Source organism: Triticum aestivum, chromosome 7A, assembly GCF_018294505.1.
Source record: "Triticum aestivum cultivar Chinese Spring chromosome 7A, IWGSC CS RefSeq v2.1, whole genome shotgun sequence".
In the NCBI taxonomy this organism is placed as follows: Eukaryota; Viridiplantae; Streptophyta; class Magnoliopsida; order Poales; family Poaceae; genus Triticum; species Triticum aestivum.
Genome location: NC_057812.1, coordinates 470,829,972 through 470,849,622, shown reverse-complemented (window position 1 = coordinate 470,849,622; position 19,651 = coordinate 470,829,972). Strand labels below are relative to the sequence as shown.

General features: G+C 45.9%; 2 protein-coding genes across 2 annotated transcripts; both read right to left on the bottom strand.

The window, feature by feature from the left end:
- Positions 1-7,550: 7,550 nt before the first annotated feature.
- On the bottom strand, positions 7,551-10,538 carry LOC123147628 (uncharacterized). Its single transcript, XM_044566892.1, has 3 exons — positions 10,006-10,538; positions 8,961-9,890; positions 7,551-7,864 (listed from the first exon to the last, which is right to left on the bottom strand). The coding sequence occupies exons 1-3, from the start codon at positions 10,264-10,266 to the stop codon at positions 7,811-7,813; spliced, it is 1,245 nt and encodes a 414-aa protein (XP_044422827.1). The 5' UTR covers positions 10,267-10,538; the 3' UTR covers positions 7,551-7,810.
- Positions 10,539-15,330: 4,792 nt separating this feature from the next.
- Positions 15,331-16,790, bottom strand: LOC123147627 (uncharacterized; the record flags this gene model as incomplete). Its single annotated transcript, XM_044566891.1, is given in 1 exon segment — positions 15,331-16,790. A coding segment is annotated over 1 exon segment (1,038 nt), but the record flags the coding sequence as incomplete, so codon positions are not given.
- Between the last annotated feature and the right edge of the window lie 2,861 nt (positions 16,791-19,651).

Below are 19,651 nucleotides of genomic sequence, written 5' to 3'. Positions count from 1 at the left end.
TTGGAGAGATAAAAGCCATGTTGTGCTCTAGTCTGAGCCTTCGTCAGGAAATCCGCTAACTGTAACTCGGAAGGCACATACTGAAGAGCAATAACCTGATCCTGCACACCAGTGCGCACATAGAAAGCATCAACACCAATATGCTTGGTGAGCTCATGCTTCACAGGATCGCGTGCAATGCTGATAGCACCTGTACTGTCAGATAAAAGCAGAGTCGGTGTAGTGACAGAAACACCAAAATCCTGAAGTAACCACCGTAACCAAGTCACCTCTGCCGTCAAAAGAGCCATTGCTCGCAACTCAGCCTCGGCACTCGAACGGGAAACTGCAAGCTGTTTCTTCGTCTTCCAGGCAATGAGAGAACCACCAAGACAAACACAGTAAGCAGAAAGTGAACGGCGATCGGAAGGATCACTAGCCCACGTAGCATCTGAATAGGCCTGAAGTTGTAAAGAACTGGAGCGAGGAAAGAATAGACGGTGAGAGATCGTGCCTCGAAGATATCGAAGAACACGAAGGAGATGACTATAGTGAACCGAGGTGGGAGCACAGACAAACTGACTCAGAATATGAACCGGATAAGAGATGTCCGGACGAGTGACAGCTAGATAGACAAGACTGCCAACAAGATGACGATAACGCGTCGGGTCAGGGAGAGGATCACCATCAGTAGCACGGAGGTGAACATTGAGCTCCATAGGAGTCTCAACAACGCGCTCGTCAGTAAGAGCAACACGAGCAAGAAGATCCTGGATATACTTTTCCTGGGATATAAAAAAGCCATCAGAGGTAGAAGAGACTTCAATCCCAAGAAAGTAGCGAAGAGGTCCAAGATCAGACATAAGAAACTGCTCACTAAGACGGGCCTTTACAAAGGCAATATACTCGGGGTCATCCCCCGTGATGATCATGTCATCAACATAAAAAAGAAGAAGAGTCCGACCATGAGGAGAAAGGTGAATAAACAATGCTGGATCATGAGCACTTGCTAAAAAACCAGCAGCAGTGATCACAGAGGCAAAGCGCTCAAACCAGGCACGGGGGGCTTGCTTAAGGCCATAGAGAGAGCGACGGAGACGACATACCATGCCATCAGGAACAGAATACCCAGGTGGTGGTTGCATGTACACCTCCTCACGCAGCTCACCATTAAGAAAGGCATTCTTAACATCAAGCTGAGATATAGACCAGTGGCGTGCAGAGGCAACGGCAAGAAGTGTACGAACAGTGGTCATATGGGCCACAGGAGCAAAAGTCTCGTCATAATCACGACCATGCTCCTGCTGAAAACCACGAGCCACAAGACGAGCTTTGTGACGCTCAAGAGAACCATCGGAGCGAGTCTTAACCTTGTAGACCCACTTACAAGTGATCGGACGGACTCCGGGAGGAAGAGAAATAAGATCCCAGGTACCAGTGCGTTCAAGAGCAGCAATCTCCTCTGCCATCGCAAACTGCCATTCAGGATGAACAACAGCCTGACGGTAAGAAGTCGGCTCAAGAACAGCAGCACCAACGGTGGGAAATCCAAAGCGATCAACAGGCGGACGAGGACGAGAACGCAAGCCATAAGTAGGTTGAGAGGAAGATGACTCATCCACAGAGGCATCGACTGGTCGTGGACGACGAGTGTAATGCTGAGGAAAAGATGGAATAATAGAAGGAGGAATCGTCAAGGTAGAATCGGGGGGTGGCGACGAAGAAGTCAACGGAGATGAAGGTGTAGAATCCGGTGACAGGCTGGGAGAGGAGACAGGGGAGGAAGTCACCGGAGATGAAGGTGGAGAACCCGGTGACATGCTAGGCTGCAAATCAACTAGATGTGGAGAAGGAGAGGAAGTGGAACGGAGAGGTATAGTCTCGACGGGGGTGATAGGTGAGTCAGGAAAAGTGAGGAAAGAGATATCCTGCACTGAAAAAGTCGAGGAAGATGGGCGTGGGTAGAAGGGACGAGACTCATCAAAAGTCACATCTCGAGAGATACGCATCCGACGACCAATAGGATCCCAACAACGATAGCCCTTATGCTCATCACTGTAGCCTAAGAAGACACACTCAACAGACTGAGCGGTCAGTTTGGTGCGTTCGCGAGGGGCAAGAAGAACATAGCAAACACAACCAAACGAGCGAAGCATCGAATAATCGGGAAAACGATCAAAAAGTCACTCGAAAGGAACCACCCTGTAGAGCAGCGGAAGGCTGTATATTGATAAGATAGGTGGATGTGGAGACGGCCTCAGCCCAAAAATGAGGCAGGAGAGAGGCAGCAATCATCAATGCACGAGCCGTCTCAAGAAGATGTTGATGCTTTCGCTCAGCCACACCATTCTGAGCATGAGCACCAGGACAAGAGAATTGAGAGAGAGTCCCGTGCTCAGCAAGAACACCACGCAACATCTTAGAGATATACTCGCCTGCGGAGTCAGCACGAAAAACACGAATGGGTGAAGAGAACTGAGTATGAACCATGGCAGCAAAACGCTTATAGATAGACAACACCTCAGAACGAGAAGTCATGAAATAAAGCCATGTGTAACGAGAGAAATCATCTATGAAATAATATAGTATTTATGACCACCTTTCGAAGCGAAAGGGGCCGGACCCCATACATCAGAATGGGGGACTAAATCGAAAGGACGCTTGGACACTGACTCACTATGTGAATATGGTAACTGAATCTGCTTGCCAAGACGACAACCCTGACACTCTAAAGAGACATCTCCTGAGACAGACCCCAGAAGACCTCGACGAACTAAAGAAGACAACCGAGAACCACACAGATGACCAAGTCGATGATGCCACTGCTGGAAGGAACCAGTAACGGAGGCGACAGGAGCGGAAGAACTGGCGATGGTGGTGGCAGCGGAAGGAACATGAAGCCAGTCCAGCTCCCAAAGACCCCGAGAATCACGGCGGCGAGGGCCAGCCCCAACCAGAGTGTGCGTGCGACGGTCCTGGACAAAACAAGAGTCAACGTCAAGGATGACGTGACAACCAGAATCCGTAAGTTGAGGAACATGAGCAACATCAGGAACAGAATAAGGAGTAGTAAGATTGCCTCTACTAGCAACAGAAAGTGGAGTACCATCAGCAGTGAAGACATGAACAGGAGAATCCAGTGATCGAAGAGAGGACAAAGTGGAAGAATGAGAAGACATATGAAAAGAAGCTCCAGAGTCCAGAACCCATGGGGATGTACCTGACTGTGTAGAGGGTGATTGCTCAGTGCGGGAAGCATCAGTCACAGAACCAGCAGTACCCGTCGAGGAAGAACCTGAAGCCGCGAGCAGACGCTTAAGTCTCAGAATATCCTGCTCAGTCAAAGCAATGGCTGAAGTTGTCGAGGTAGATGACGAAGTCCCTGAAGATGATGATCGAGCCTTGCGCAGGTGTTTCTTCTTCGTGTAGCACTGAGACTCAAGATGACCATCATTGCTGCAATAGTCGCAATGTGGACGGGGGCGACCTGAGCCTCCAGAAGGAGTGAGCAAGAGCGGCGGAGTACTCGAGCGAGAAGGGGTCGGTGCAGCAGGTGGCATAGGAGCACGAGTAGCGAGCACAGAGGGAACCTCCAGCAAACCAGCACCATGTAAGCGAGTCTCCTCAGCACGAATCTCAGAAAGCGCCTCCATGAGAGAAATACGGCCACGAGCAAACAACTGAGCACGCCGGGGCTCAAACTCCTTACGGAGCCGAGACAGGAACTCATAGACGCGATGAAACTCTAAATTGGCCTGGACAGCCTGGCAACAGGGGCAGGTACGACACCCAGCACTACGAAGAGAATCAAGCTGGCGCCAGATAGCAGAACTCTGTGCATACAAGTCATCAACAGTAGAGTCACCCTGCTGAAGAGCATGCTCCTAACGGATCACAGAGAGGTATAAGGCATCACCAGAGGGCTGATAGCGCTCACGAAGACGGGTCCACATCTCAAAGACGGTAGGAAGACCCAGAAATTCAGAAGCAAACTGAGGCAGAACACTAGCAGTGAGAACAGCTGCAGCACGAGCATCATCATCAAGCCACTGGGTGTAAACAGACAGAGCACCATGATACGTCTGAAGAGCCTCCTCATAAGCCAAAACCCTCTCATCATAAGCACGATCAGCAGCCTCATCAGCAAGCTTAGCCGCATCCTTGGCGACCTGATTAGCATCCGTAGGAAGAACCGATGGAGTTGGCGGAGTAGGGGCCACCGGAGGAACTGGACGTGGCGGACAGCAGACCTCGCCAGAAAGAACACCCCAAAGACGGATGCCATGCATGTGAATGCGCATGAAGCCAGTAAACTCGGTGTAGTTAGTACCATCAATGATCACCGGACAGCGAGGGACAGCAACATAGCCCGATGCAGCAGACATTTTTTTTTAGGAATCCGAAGTCGGGCCTGCGAGCGAGAGATGAGATCGAGCGATCAGGCGGAGGTGGCAGTGCGGGAGGGAATCCTTCCTGCGGGACGAACCCCTGCTGGGCCTGCGGAGCGATCACGCAGAGGCGGCCTTCGAGCGATGCTGAGATCGAGCGATGCTGAGGCGGCCTTCGAGCGATCGATGAGTCCTGCGATGCTGAGATCGAGCGATGCTGAGGCGGCCTTCGAGCGATCGATGGAGTCCTTCGAGTGATTCAGAGATCGAGCGGGAGCGGCAGCTTGATCACCGATCGGGAGAGGAGAGAGATCGCCCCCTGCGGCCTGCTGCTTCGATCGCCGATCGGGAGAGGTGAGAGATCGAGAGAGAAGATCGATCTGGAGAGGAGGGATCGAACGCACGAGTTGCAGCGTGCGAAAAAATTAACCTAGCTCTAATACCATGTTAGGAATATGCAACTTGTATTCCCATGAGGCCATAGGCCGATATATATATACATGTACAGGTGTGGAACATATGCAGGAAACCCCTTATACAACGGGATAAATACAAAGGGGTACATGAGTTATATTATAACTCTAACAGAAGTGAGGGAGTTTTGTGCAAAGGAGCTAGCAACTGTGCGCTCATAGCCATCCCCCATAATCTGGTCCATCTATCCTGGAACTGATGGCTCATATAGATTTTTTCTATTTCTCTAAAGGTAAAGGCAGATTGGTTTGCCCTCACATAACCAAAAGAAATCCCTAAGAACCCTCAGGATCTATTTATCTTTATTTCAAGGAGCCATAGCACCATAATATTCTGAATTCTCAATTAATTTACCTAATCTCTCCTGAGCTTATTCTGTACATGTGACTGAAAATTAGATTTGATCTTTATATATTGGTTTACATTGAGAAATTGTATATTCTATGAAGAACTCGATTATGTTCAACATCTGATTTACCTTTTGCTTTTTAGATATTTATGGATATTTATGGATCAACCATTTCACTTCAAGAGAATCTGAGTAAATTAGACATAAATCTGTTGAGCGAGATTGCTTTTGTTAGATTGGGAATGAAGCCACGCGACTTTTATTCGACATATGCTGGAAAAGTTTTGGAGCCAAATCGTCTGCTTTCATGTTATCAAATCCCAAGAGATTTAACAATTAAACTCAACGCTCGTCTGCGAGGTGGTTGGTACGTGAAAATCTAATTATCCATTCACCTTCCATGATAAACGCTTGTCTGCGGGGTTAAGATTCTTGTTTTGGACATGAGGGGGTACAGTGGCCCAACGGGATATTTGTGGGGGTTATCTATACTTTCTTTTTTTCCTGCAATACTTCGGGTCCCTGAACATTGGAAAACACTAATTTTGTTTGTTTTGCAGTGCTGGTCACAACTGGGATTATGTAATCAGTGCTCTGGATCCATACCAGCGTGTGCCTTTGCCAGGGGACCTACTTCTCCCGGAACAGGCCATCATACAGCCACAAATGGAAGTGAAATATCTGGCACGTCTCCTCCAAGTTCGATGTAAAAAAGTGCTAATCTACCTGTGCCGGAAGCACTTTAGTGGCCATTCCTTCGGAGGTAACTTCAGTTCCCAGCAAATTATGTTTGACAGCGATGGAAATGTCCGTATCGATGCTGCCCCAGAAGAATATAGTCGGCCTTCTGCCTTGTTGGACTACAATGCTGTTTCTGTAATCTTTGACCGGGCCTTAGGAGACGCAGCTGACAAATATCCAATGGATTTTTATCATCTGATTGATTTCTTGTCAGCTAGAGGTCCAAATGTTGACTGTCAAAGTAAGGGAGTGATTGCTTTTGTCACAAATCACATTTCTCTCTTGACATATTCTGAAAGGATCAATCACAGTGCATTTCTGGACCTTTTGATTAAAAGGCTTGGTGAAGATGATCTAACCGCCTTGAAAAAAGTTCTCGTGCATTTTAATCGGGAGCTCAAGTTGAGGCAGATTCCAGCAATGAATCAAACGTACACTTATATTTGGTGGGAAGATGATTTTGGGAGCATATGGTACCCGTACAAGAATAATGAAGTCAGTTTGCTTGGGTTTTCTCACAATTTCTTCAAACACCGCTTAGTAAGATATTTTTTCAAATATTCTCTCTTGTATTTAAGTTTGACAAGCTATTTTTGTATGACAAGCTGATAAAACTTATTTTGATGCAGGGGTTCCCATTAGATAAGCTTGAAGCAGCGTTCTCATTGGTGATGGCTGACAAATATTTTCTAGCTTCTATGCTGTTTAGAATTTTAGTTAGATTCAAAAGCAAATGCCAGCAGCCATGCCCTGCATCGATTGAGACTTTTGTTGATGAAGTCAAATGTGAGCTATGCACTTGCTAGTTGGTAATCATACATAATATGTCAACTTATCTGATATGTTTTTTGCTTATTTGCAGGCTTGGTGATCACACAGTTGATTGTGAGATGGTCCAAAATAACTGATTTCAAGCGCAATGCCTGCGGGTGACTGACTGTTTAGCTAGATGGCCTGCTACGCTTTTTGTGAGAGTTGAATGCATGTCTAATACTAGTGGCAAGTGGTAATTGTTGTAACCCTTTGAGCCTGGTTCAACATTACAAACTGAAGTTTGCATTGTACTTCGTACCCATTACCTTGTTCCACTTGGTAGGGGTTAACTTAATTTTTCTGCTTGTGGCTTCCGAGTTGGTTTGGCTGAGATCTGCTTCCAAATGCACTGCTACTCTTTGGTGTTTGTTCTTGTGCTGGACACTCGGGTGGTGGCTTGTTGTGTGTGTTTGTTCATTCCTTGGTTTTGTTGCACCTTTGGTTGAGTCCTCGTGTACGTACACAATTCCAGGCTCTTTCAGCTTGAAAATATATTGTTTCAACGAGATTGTCATCCAACTGGACCTTTTCACTTTTTTCAGCTTGAATTTTTTGTTTCATTAATTCAGAATAGGCACACTCAAAACAAGCGATTGTACGCCTTGTGCTGCAACCAGTCTTTGACCACTAGTCCAGAGGGTCAAAACAAGCGATTGTACGCCACAGGCCACCAAAAATGTGTGCAAACCAAATTTCATGTGGTAAACACATTCAACTTTAGACATATTTGTTTTCAAATTCTTTTTAAACTTTATAAACATGGGTTTTTTCATATTTTTTTTCAAACACCACAAGTTCACGCTACAGAACAAGATCCAAAGCCTCATGTCTAGCAGCATACAATAGTTAACAAATTTGGGCAAGCAAACAGCGGAGGGAGGCATCAAAGTAGTTCTCATACATAATGACATAGAGCCATGACTCATACATAATGCATTCTACCCAAAATCCAAGTTTAATAAATAAAAACAGTTGATAATGACCACATTAAATGCCTCCAGTGGACCCACACAACATCAAGTGATAATGATGCGGTCTAAATTTCCACTTGATGTGTTGCAACATCTCAGGCCTTCGTCTTCTTTCCACTTGCACCAAACTCGCTTGCTTCTATCTCTCTCTGGCAAAAAGAAACATAATACCTTTAGTGTGACCATATGACAGGTTATAATTACCTAAAAACAATTTTAAAAATGAAAAAACTGCAAGCTATAGTAAACATGCATCGATATTAATTATTTGGGAAACACCCAACACAATGTCTAAAGGTCAGTCTAGGATGCTCTGAATTAAAATGTTTGAAACAGCCATCTGTGTCAAGGGTACATTTATTTACTTTTGACATCTTTCATTCAGACACTGTCAGTGCTCAGCTCTAGTTTGAAATTATGCTTCATCTGCTATGTGCATCTTTGAATGGACTTGGCTCATACCAATTCCAAGTTCAGAAACGAACTACACATACGCTGCTATATTCAATGAATGCCTTAAAAGTGTAGGGGTGAAGCTAATGACAACACTATGGTTTGCAAGAAGTTCGGTACTGATATGACAAGAAAAAAGATAAGAAAAAACAGCCTTAAAACATGCAAAAGAGTGTCATGATAATGTGCAAGAAGTTCGGTACTGATATGACAAGAAAAAACAGCCTTAAAACATGCAAAAGAGTGTCATCATGATGTGCAAGAAGTTTGGTACTGATATGACAAGGGGGCAGAGTAATTTGGTAGTAAAAATTGATTCCAGAATCATGATTGCCGATAAGCATCAATATCAGACATCTACTGTTGAACAAGGGGAGGCGACCAAATATCTTGATTTCTATTCAAAAGTATGAAGCAAACTGGATGCAATAAACAAGCATTGGAATTTTAATCATTTTATAAAATCTTAGCAAAATTACAATAGCACGCCTGCAAATGAAAGCATGTTCAGGTAGTGACAATTGATTACAGAATCATGATTGCGGATGAGCATCTATATCAGACATCTACTGTTCAACATGAGGAGGTGGCCAAATATCTTGATTTCTATTAGCGAGTATGAAGCAAACTGGACGCGATAAGCAAGAATTGGAATTTTAATCATTTTATAAAACCTAAGCAAAATTATAGTAGCACGCCTGCAAATGAAAGCATGTTCAGTGATAGTGAACATACATAGATAAAATGACAGTAGTATGCAAATGAAATCATGCTTGGTGGTGGTAGTAGTACCGGGTGATCCTGTCGTTGGTGCGCACTGAACTCACTTGCAAAGAGCTGGGAATAAATATGTGTCGTCTTCTGTTGATAGACCTGGACATCGTTGTTATTCCCCATGTCGACACGAAGCAAATACTGGGCCTTGTGCACTAGTCGACGGTCCTTCCCCACCACACGGGCATCGTTTACGACTAGGTAGACGACGCTGTCTTGATGGATGCTCAGGACAGGGAACGACGGACCAAGCTGTCCCAAACCAGCAGACTGGTAGTTGGCGTTTGCCCAGATGTCTCGGACCCTGCACTGGTAGCTTATGCTCCACCCTGAGTGGTCAGGGTAGAGAGTCCAGACGGTCAGTCCATATTCTTCGCCGGGCTTGCGTTCAACAAATTTATTGAAGGCAAGGAACTTGATGGAGCCACGAACACAGGCCACGGAACGGAACTCCTCAGCGCAGAGGCCGTCTGGATGTTCGGAGGCATCATAGTTTGGACGTCCTTGGGGCAACTCAATGAAGCTGAACTTGCAGCCTTGGTGCAGATCACAGAGCACCATGCCTTGGTGGAGATCTACCCAGCAGAAGGTAGAGCCCCGATAAGAGAAGCACGAGTGAATGGAGAAATCCATGGCGATGTCGGGTGGAAGGGGCAGGCAGCCGGGCTTCAAGACCCATTCTTTGGCAGACGACTCCCACAGCCAGACGGCGGCTCGGGAGAACCCTGGCATGACCCAGACGAGCTCGGCAAGAAGGTAGCCACCCCCGGTCCCGGTGGCGTCGCACATGACGACGGCCGACTGGTGCCCCATGGCCAGATACTCGTCGTCGGAGGGGATAGGGGGGATGACGGAGAGGGAGCCATCCCTGGCGTCGTAGATGAGATAGGCTCCCATCTCCGCAATCGTATCGGCGCCAGGGTGGTACCCTCCGGCGTAGAGGGCGACCAGGTTCTTGTCCGCGCTGGAGATGTGGCCCGAGCGCAGGCCTAGGAGCGGGGCGGAATTCGGCGGCGGTAGTATGCGGAGGGAGAGGGTGGTACCCTCCGGCGTAGAGGGCGACCAGGTTCTTGTCCGCGCTGGAGATGTGGCCCGAGCGCAGGCCTAGGAGCGGGGCGGAATTCGGCGGCGGTAGTATGCGGAGGGAGGAGAGTTGCGGCGGAGAGGCGACGACTGCGCGGGCCTTGAGGGCGCGCAGGTACTCGATGACTGCATCACTCTTCGCTTTGTTGCTTGCTCCCCACGGGCAGGGGAAGGGGATTGGCACTGCGGCGGATACCGCCTCGTCGTGGGAGAAATCAACATTGCGCTTGAGTAGAACCATCGGGGGGGCAATGGCGGCTAGGGGTTAGGGTTTGGTGGAGGGAGGAGAAGGGGTTTGGGGATCGATGGTGGCGGCGCGGCGCGGCGCGGCTAGGGTTAGGGTTAGGGTGGAGGAAGCAGGCAGGCAGCGATTTGATTTGGGGATCGAGCGAGGAAGGAGAAGGGGGATTTGCCTGGTAGATCTAAAATGCAGCAGCAGGGAAACCGGCGTCAAAGGGAAAGAGGGGGCTCGCTTGGACCGTTGGATCTGTTTCGAGTAGAACGAGAGACAAGGCAAAGTGATTCAAGTATACTCTTTAGTCATGATGGAGTACATATTTATACAATGGGAAAAGACACGAGTTGTGGGAGGCGTCTGTTAGGAGAGACGCGAGGAACCGCCATGTCGGTTGTCAAACTAGCAACCGTACGTGGGGATTAATACACGGATTAATCTTTAATCAAGTAATTGATTAAATCCTAACACTCCCTCTAATCACTGCTTGTCCTTCCGTATATCCATCATCTTGATAAAGTCTCCTCTAAAAATCCTGTGGGAAAAATATAAGGAGTATAGAGTTTGATATGTTGCTAAAACTCCTTCAAACCCAGTGGAAAAAATAAGAAGAAAATGGTACAACATATAATGGTCATTGTCTCTTTTAACTCAATACGAGAAAACTCATAGAGTTTAGAGGACAATAAATATGTCATATATACTTTCCCAAAAACCCCGGTGGGGAAAACAGAAAGTATGACATATGATCTCATGTTGATATTACCTCATTAAAAACCTTTATGAGACCTGTATAGTAAACTCATGAAGGAAAAAAGAGTATAATATGATGCTTTGAACAGGAACAATTCAGGAAGATACTCCCCCTGATTCTTGCATATTCCGAAGTCGTCATATACCAATTCCATGTACACATTCCTGGAATGTAAAAGTTGGTAGAGACTTTGTGAACAAATCAGTTGCATGATTTGACTTGCAAGATATGCAATATAGTGATATTGCTTATTATGTAACCTGTTTGCATCCGGGCAACAGAAGAAACATTATCGTTGAGATAATGGTTGGTGGATGTAGCCATGAGGTCTATCTCGAAGACTCTTCACGAGAGGGCTACCACGCCTAGTAGGAACACTAAGCTTGTCTACGATCTGACATAGTGGGGATCTGATCGATGTATCCAATGATATTGGTGTTCACATTTCTGTGAAACTGAAAAATCAGGATAAGATGTTTGATGCCTTGGAGATATCGAAAGATATTCTTGAATACCAACCAATTGTGTTTGGTGGATCCAATGGCATTATGGAACATTGAGTCCCAATATCTCATTTCCATCATCTCTTGGTCTAAATAGATCATTCTCTACGTCTAGAGAATGAACTACCATGAGAGTTATGGATGGATAAGATTTGTCCACAATAAATTTCTCCAATATATTATGGATATAGACATCATAGTATACCATAATGTATGAGTGAAGGTGCTCAAGTAGTAACGAGCGGTATCTTAGTTTTACCCAAAACCTTCATTTAAACTCCGTCGTTTAGATGATTACATGTATCGTCATTGCAAGAGTAATCATTGTGCATGACAGACAAACATGGATAACCATCATTGTAGGAGTAATCCTTGTGGAAAGGAGCTCACTAAGTCGGTTGTACCAAATGTACCGACAACAATAAGTCATATGGTGACTTATTGATTTTTACACAATGTATGTTGCATTTTGTATTTCGATTCAGAATTGAGATTCCACTGGAAATCAATCATATATGTCTGAATCTAGCAAGCCACATGGATATGTGATCACTACATCTATCCACTGCAGAGATAGATGATTTGTACTGCCAATGATATAAGTTATCGGAAAGAGATTCCACCTCTGGAGAATAGTTGGGTATCTGCGTAAACCCTTGTGCTACAATACTTGCTCTTTGTTTCACCACCTCGTTGTTCTCAATTCTGTTTCCAGAAAAAAAAACTGGTGTAGGTATTACTTATGAATACCTTCCCATTATTGAGCAAGATCAATTCTACCTAGATTATACCCTTTGCTTGAGTTCAGTCCGAGTGTTGTTCACACTTTGCCATGGCCGTGGTCTTTGGATCTGAATCATTTGAAAGGTTTTTGCAATCTAGTTGAGAAATGTATGTTAACAATTGTAGACTTCCGGTTATATGATTCTCCAGAATCTATATATCAATATATAGTTGATGGAAATATCGTTACCCATGGTGACTGCTCGCGATTTCCCAATGTGATTGAGTCCGGTATTCCGATGTCCCAGTCATTATGTGCACTATGACCTGGGTTGGTGGAGGTTTCCCGTCCACTGGGTGTATACTACCCATTAGGTGTCTGCCAACGTGAAGTTGACTTGCATTTACTGATTCACAAGCCTTGATATCCTTACTTGCGAGAAGCTGAATCCTGATGTACTTCTGCCATACATCTCCCCCTGTTGCTTTGAACGGGGAGTGGAGTGGATTTTGTTGGTAACTCCACTCTTTCAGGCGTACTTTTGCAGGATTGTAGGATTGTGTGATACCTTTATAGTCAGTAAATGAATCTGGCAGGTTATTTGCAATATGTTGCAAATCTTCTGAACGCATGGTTCAGCTCTTTGAGTACGTGGATATGAGGAAGAAATGTGTTGAACATTCCACTAATTTTCTGGCATTCTTTATGGTACTTGAATTCTCCCCCTAATGCCTGGAAATATTCCTCATTGAAACAACATACTTGCCTTGAATAACTCACCATGTGAGGGGCTTGAGGTATTGACGATAATACAGTTATTCCTCACATAGATCCCAACTATATGTTGAGGGGCCAATGATGTATGTCGGCGTGATGATATCGGTGTGTAACCGAATTATCGCAGATAGGAAATACTTGGTAGATTTCCACGTATCAAAGATAGAGGGGAATAATATTATGCAGTTTGGTCATGAGCGTGTAAAACTGCATGACTCCAACGTAAAGTTGGTAAGTTGCAATTTCAAAGTAAAGATAATACAATGAGCTTAACTCTTTGGATAAAGGATTTTACCAAACCATTTTGAGTGTAGACATTAGGACAAATTGCTAAACTTCAATCTGAGGGCCATAGGAAGGCACTCAAGAAGAATTCGGCAATGTTATCCATTCGATTGCTTGAAATCGATGTCAGGATAATGAGTCGATGGTTTCGTGTGAATAAAGCACACATTAAGACCATCATGTAGATATATCTTTTAGAACCATGGAATGCCTGAATAGTCTAGTCAATGGATGGGAAGAGCCACTTACCTCAACTTGATGCATTCAAGGAGTCTGAGTGGTTCAGCGTAGACTTTAAGGTGTGCGAGCCTTAAAATTAGCTTCCCTGTGTCACTTATAGTGCACATAAAATCCAAATGTTGTTAGAATTTAGCATCATAATAATCATAAACTATTGGAATTGCTGATAGTTTCGGTTTCAACCCAATGTCTCGATGACCAAGACGAGTATGCCAAGTTGTCATGTACAAGACACTCGGGAAAACTATTTCGTACACCACATGTGCTACGGGGTTGTGTCGTATGTGTAGTACAATCCAGATGATACACAGAAAATGTGCTTGCCATATCCGTTGTATATGGTAAAGAGAAGTTATTTCTCTTTGTTGTCATCATAAGTTTCGCTATGGAAACTATTTTGACGGATACCTCCATAGTTTAGTAGGATACGAGTTTAAGCGGGAAGCAATAAAACATCCTTAAGTTACTCGAGTACCCATAGGGATAGTAAATATGACTCGAGTTGAGCCAACAAATACCTCGTCGCATCTAGCGATTTTAAAATATCTCCTTTTCTCCCAACGAGAGTGAAAACATTTTACTTCCCTGAGTATAGAGTTCGTGGTGCATATGTCCACAAGGCACAAATCATCTTTCATCAGATTGACCCCCGTAAAAATCTATATATAGACATGAAGATTCTCAATATGAAAATCACTCAGATATATAGAATACATACAAATGTATTTGTACCAAAGTGCTGATACAATATATTGTGATATACAATATATGATGACAACAATACTTATGTTCTTATTAGAACATCGTAAATGGACATAAATTGCGTTGACCACTCAGGAGATTGAGAGACTAGACGAAGTCTTCAAACATGTTAGTTGGTGCATATTCAACCTTCATGTTCTCCGTGCTCATAGAGTCTCATGACTGCTGATAGTCATGTTGGAGGGATGAAGTGAGATTCAAACCTTTGCCCTTGAGATTCTTTACATCCCAGGAATAGCTGATACAGAATAACCAGATGTTGAGATCTGCTTCGATATAATGCCTTAAGATTTATAAGGCAACATATTTTTCTGTTAGCGGTGTGATCCCGACCAGAGGTGAATCCTACGGTCTTGGATTGCACACATTATTCCACGAGACACAAGAGCGATCATGATGTCGATGGCCCAGATAGGACAGTGGTAACCATTGAGGACGAATGCCTCAAACTTTATAGTCATGTGTTACCTCTATGGGTAAACCAAAGATAATTAATTTACATCTAGTAAATTAAAAACCATCATGGTTGATGTTGTAATGAACTTAGCAAAATCAATGGGTATTTCAAGAAGTTATCTTGAAACCATTAGTATGAATCTCAAATTGCTAAGTATGACATCTTGAAGATAGGGAGTAGATCTCGCAGCACTAGGGAGTATAATCTAATGAAATCAGTAGATACTCACTTCTAATGCCTTATGTCATGACTTAGTAAAATGTGTGGAAGAGCACTTTGTAAAGCAATCATAATGTCAAAATGACAAAATATAGGTTGTATCAACAGTCATTGATAATCTGAGTAGGCAGTAGATCCATATGACTACCTTGTGATCTCAATCATCAATTTGAAGAAATCACCTTGAATTTTGCATCCGTATTTGCAAGAAATTGGAAATCTCAATTGCAAATAGACGTACTAATTTCGACATGTGGTTAACATGAAAATAGATACATCATATAAATATTCCAGAATACCTCGTACTCAACAGAGAAACAGTACTATAGAAGTACTGAATTTATCTTTGCAAGAGATTGAAAATATCAATTGCAAATAATAGATATAAATAATCTCAACATATGTGAGCATGAAAATTATTTATATCATAATTTTATTCTGGAGAACAATACTCAACAGAAAAAATAATAATTTATAAACAACATGGCCAAAACAGGTAAATACTAGTAAATAGTACTGTTATCCGTACCGATTCTCAAAAATTCCAGAAATGGAATTGGATTGTCAAAAATCGGACGTGACCATTGTTTCGGACTGTTTTGCGGATTCTTGCAAAGGCAAGCATCTTAATGCAAAATGCCAAAAGAGATAAGGTTTCCCAGTCTCATCTTCTCCATTTCGTGTGTTGTAGCCACTAACTAGCCACAAGCCACTGGAGGACGCCACCGCTGTGCACGCGAGCCGGCCGATGCGTCGCGGTTCGTCGCTTGGCTACGGGTCATTCTCCGCCACGCCGCCGTTTGGGAGAGAGAGACCGCGGCCGGACGCCGACGTCGTCGTGCGGGGCGAACCGCCGCTCCAAGTGCCAGAGGGCGCCACCTCCGGGCCGAGCGCCAAGGCCGGACACCGCGGTTGGTAGCGCCGCATCCCCGGCAGCCGCTTTGAACGCCTGGGAACGCCGCGTCGGGCGAGCCCGGCTTTAGGACCGTGGCTGCGGGCTCTGCTTGCCGTCTCCGACGGCTGCCACCACGCGAAGGTCGGGCGGAGAGAAGCGCGCCCCACGCGCGCTGGAGAGCGTCGCCGCTGATGAACGGCCGAGAGCCGTCGTCTTTGGTGCTGCCACACCGGAAGACTTTGCGGCTCGCCAGTTGTTGGCCACCCCTGTCCGCCGGGGCTGAGAGCCACGCTGGCAACCGCCGAGATCTTGCCGAGGACACCGTCTTCGCTTACATGGAAGGAGCGCCACCAGCCTCGCGTTGGAGGGCCGAGGAGCATCACCGGCGCTGCGCCGGAGGGCGCTGCCCCGCATGTAGCCGCCACCGTCCACGCCAGGACTATAGCGGGAGGCCGCCTCCGTGCAGGGAGGTCGTGGCTACGTGACCACGCGCCAGCAGGTGGCCTGCGCCGCTCTCCAGAGGGAGGTCGTGCTCGCGCCGCATGGTCACGAGCGCTGCGGTGCCGCCGCTTTCCGCTGATGCAGGATCGGGCCATCGGGGGCTGCGGCAGGCTCGGACATGCGCGTGGCTTTTTTTTGCCGCGGCGGGTTCGCGCGGGGTCGCGCAACCGGGGCGTCGTTTTCGGGAACCAAGCCGACGGCCGGGACCTCGTTAGGAAGAGCATCCGCGGCGCTTGGACGCTGGCGCCGTTGGCGATGTTGACAAAGGGTAGCGAATTGAAGAATTCACGGTACCTTTGTCCTTTTGTAAATCGATGGAGATTTCCTTCTCTATCTTTGCTCGTTCTTCCCTTATCGTCTCTTCTATTACCTGTGAAGAATTCCACTGGAAGAGGGGATCGGGAGACTCGCCCGGTTCTCTCGTTTATCCCCTGTATTCCAGTAGGAATCGAAGAGGCAGTTAGAGATCGAGAGATTTGTGGTCGTGGCCATCCACGGCGCGATGCTGCTGCTTGGAAGCGCTTCTGCCGGGCTAAGGGCCGCCGCGGTAGCGGGCGCCACCACGCTTGGTTGTAGCCGTCGAACTCGCGGGCGAGCGATGGAACTGTCGCGCCGCCGGAGTCGCTCGGCCGGGAGCGTGCTGATAACGTGTTTCGAGTAGAACGAGAGACAAGGCAAAGTGATTCAAGTATACTCTTTAGTCATGATGGAGTACATATTTATACAATGGGAAAAGACACGAGTTGTGGGAGGCGTCTGTTCGGAGAGACGCGAGGAACCGCCATGTCGGTTGTCAAACTAGCAACCGTACGTGGGGATTAATGCAGGGATTAATCTTTAATCAAGTAATTGATTAAATCCTAACAGGATCGACCAGCGAACGGTTCCCAGCAAACGAGGAGGGCTGCGGTTCGGCGCTTCGCTTTTTCACACTCATCACCACGGGGGACTCAAAATATCATTCACATACCAAAAGGTTATATGATGGAAATGCAAGTCAAAAAAGAAAGTTATGGAGTATATTTTTTTACAATAAATCTTCGAGTCTATTCGTCTTCAATCGTGGTAGTATAACGAACACCAGAAATAATAAAAATTACATCTAGATTCATAGACATCTATCGACGACTACAAGGACTCAAGTGTTGGGAATTGTTGCATGGAAAACAAAAAAAAAAATTAAGCACACGCAATGATCTATCCATGGAGATGCATAGCAACGAGGGGAGAATGTGTCTACGTACCCTTGTAGACAGTAAGCGGAAACGTTTGACAATACGGTTGATGTTGTCGAACTTCTTCTAGCTCCGCCAATTAAGTACCAAACGTACGACACCTCCGAATTCTGCACATGTTCAGCTCGGTGACGTCCCTCGTCTTCTTGATCCAGCAAGGTGTCGAGGTAGTACAGAGTTCCGTCAGCACGACGGCGTGCTGACGGTGATGATGAAGTGATCCTCGCAGGGCTTCGTCAAAACACCGCGAGAATATGACCGGGGATGTAAACTGTGGAGGGGGGCGCCGCACACGGCTAACAGTTGATGTTGTGTGTTCTAGGCGCCACCCTCCCCCCCTCACACACATATATGACATACTCGGAGTGACAAATCATAATCTCGATCTATGCCAACTCAAAAAACACCTTCGAATATACCTGTATAGCATCTTTATAATCACTCAGTTATGTTGTGACGTTTGATAGCACACAAGGCATTCCTCTGGTATCCGGGAGTTGCATAGTCTCATAGTCGACGGAATATGTATTTGACATGAAGAAAGCAATAGCAATAAAACTGAACGATCATAATGTTGAGCTAACGGATGGGTCTTGTCCATCACATCATTCTCCTAATGATGTGATCCCATTATCAAATGACAACTCATGTCCATGGCTAGGAAACCTTAACCATCTTTGATCAACGAGCTAGTCAAGTAGAGGCTCACTAGGCATACATTGTTTGTCTATGTATTCACACATGTATTTAGGTTTCCGATCAATACAGTTCTAGCATGAATAATAAACATTTATCATGAATAAGGAAATATAAAATAACAACTTTATTATTGCCTCTAGGGCATATTTTATTCAGTCTCCCACTTGCACTAGAGTCAATAATCTAGATTACATTGTAATGATTCTTACACCCATGGAGTCTTGGTGTTGATCATGTTTTGCTCGTGGAAGAGGCTTAGTCAACGGGTCTGCTACATTCAGATCCGTATGTATCTTGAAAATTTCCATGTCTCCATCCTTGACTTGTTCAGAATGGAGTTGAAGCGTCTCTCGATGTGTTTGGTTCTCTTGTGAAACCCGGATTCCTTCGCCAAGGCAATTGCTCCAGTGTTGTCACAAAAGATTTTCATTGGACTCGGTGCACTAAGTATTACACCTAGATCGGATATGAACTCCTTCATCCAGACTCCTTCATTTGCTGATTCCGAAGCAGTTATGTACTCCGCTTCACACGTAGATTTCGCCACGACGCTCTGCTTGGAACTGCACCAACTGACAACTCCACCATTCACTATAAATATGTATCCTATTTGTGACTTAGAGTCATCCGAATCAGTGTCAAAGCTAGCATTGACGTAACCATTTACGACGAGCTCTTTGTCACCTCCATAAACGAGAAGCATATCCTTAGTTCTTTTCAGGTACTTTAGGATGTTCTTGACCGCTGTCTAGTGATCCACTCTTGGATTACTTTGGTACCTCCCTGCCAAACTTATAACAAGGCACACATCAGGTCTGGTACACTACATAGCATACATGATAGAACCTATGGCTGAGGCATAGGGAATGACTTTCATTTTCTCTCTATCACTACTGGAATCAGGATCTTTGCCGTCAGCCAGCTCTTTGCTATCAGCTAAAGGAAAGATGACGGCAAAGATCATGTTTGCTGTCAGCCAGCTCTTTGCCGTCAGCTAGCGGACGGCATAGAAGCTTTGCCGTCCGCTAGCAGACGGCAAAGAGGAAGGGTAGCCCACTAGCGAGAACCACCTAACGACCACTTTCTTTGCCGTCCGCTAGCGGACGACAAAGCTTCTTTGTTGTCAGCTAGTAGACGGCAAAGAAAGTGGCCAAACCAACGTCCGTTAGCTAGGCTCTTTGCCGTCTGCTAGCAGACGACAAAGAACCGTGCCCTAACTAAAAAGCCAACGCCCGCGCCCCACCCCTCTCTGTCCCCTCCCTCTCTCTCTGCCCCGTGCCCGAGCCGCCGCCGCCCCGCGCCACCCCCGTCGCTGGCCGCCCCGCCCCCGTGCCGCCACG

Coding starts and splice junctions, on each gene's coding strand:
- LOC123147628 (XM_044566892.1), bottom strand. CDS start 10,266: ATGGTTCTACTCAAGCGCAATGTTGATTTCTCCCACGACGAGGCGGTA. Junction 9,891..10,005: donor CCAGCGCGGACAAGAACCTG/GTCGCCCTCTAC, acceptor GACAAGAACCTG/GTCGCCCTCTACGCCGGAGG. Junction 7,865..8,960: donor ACCAACGACAGGATCACCCG/GTACTACTACCA, acceptor TCTTTTTGCCAG/AGAGAGATAGAAGCAAGCGA.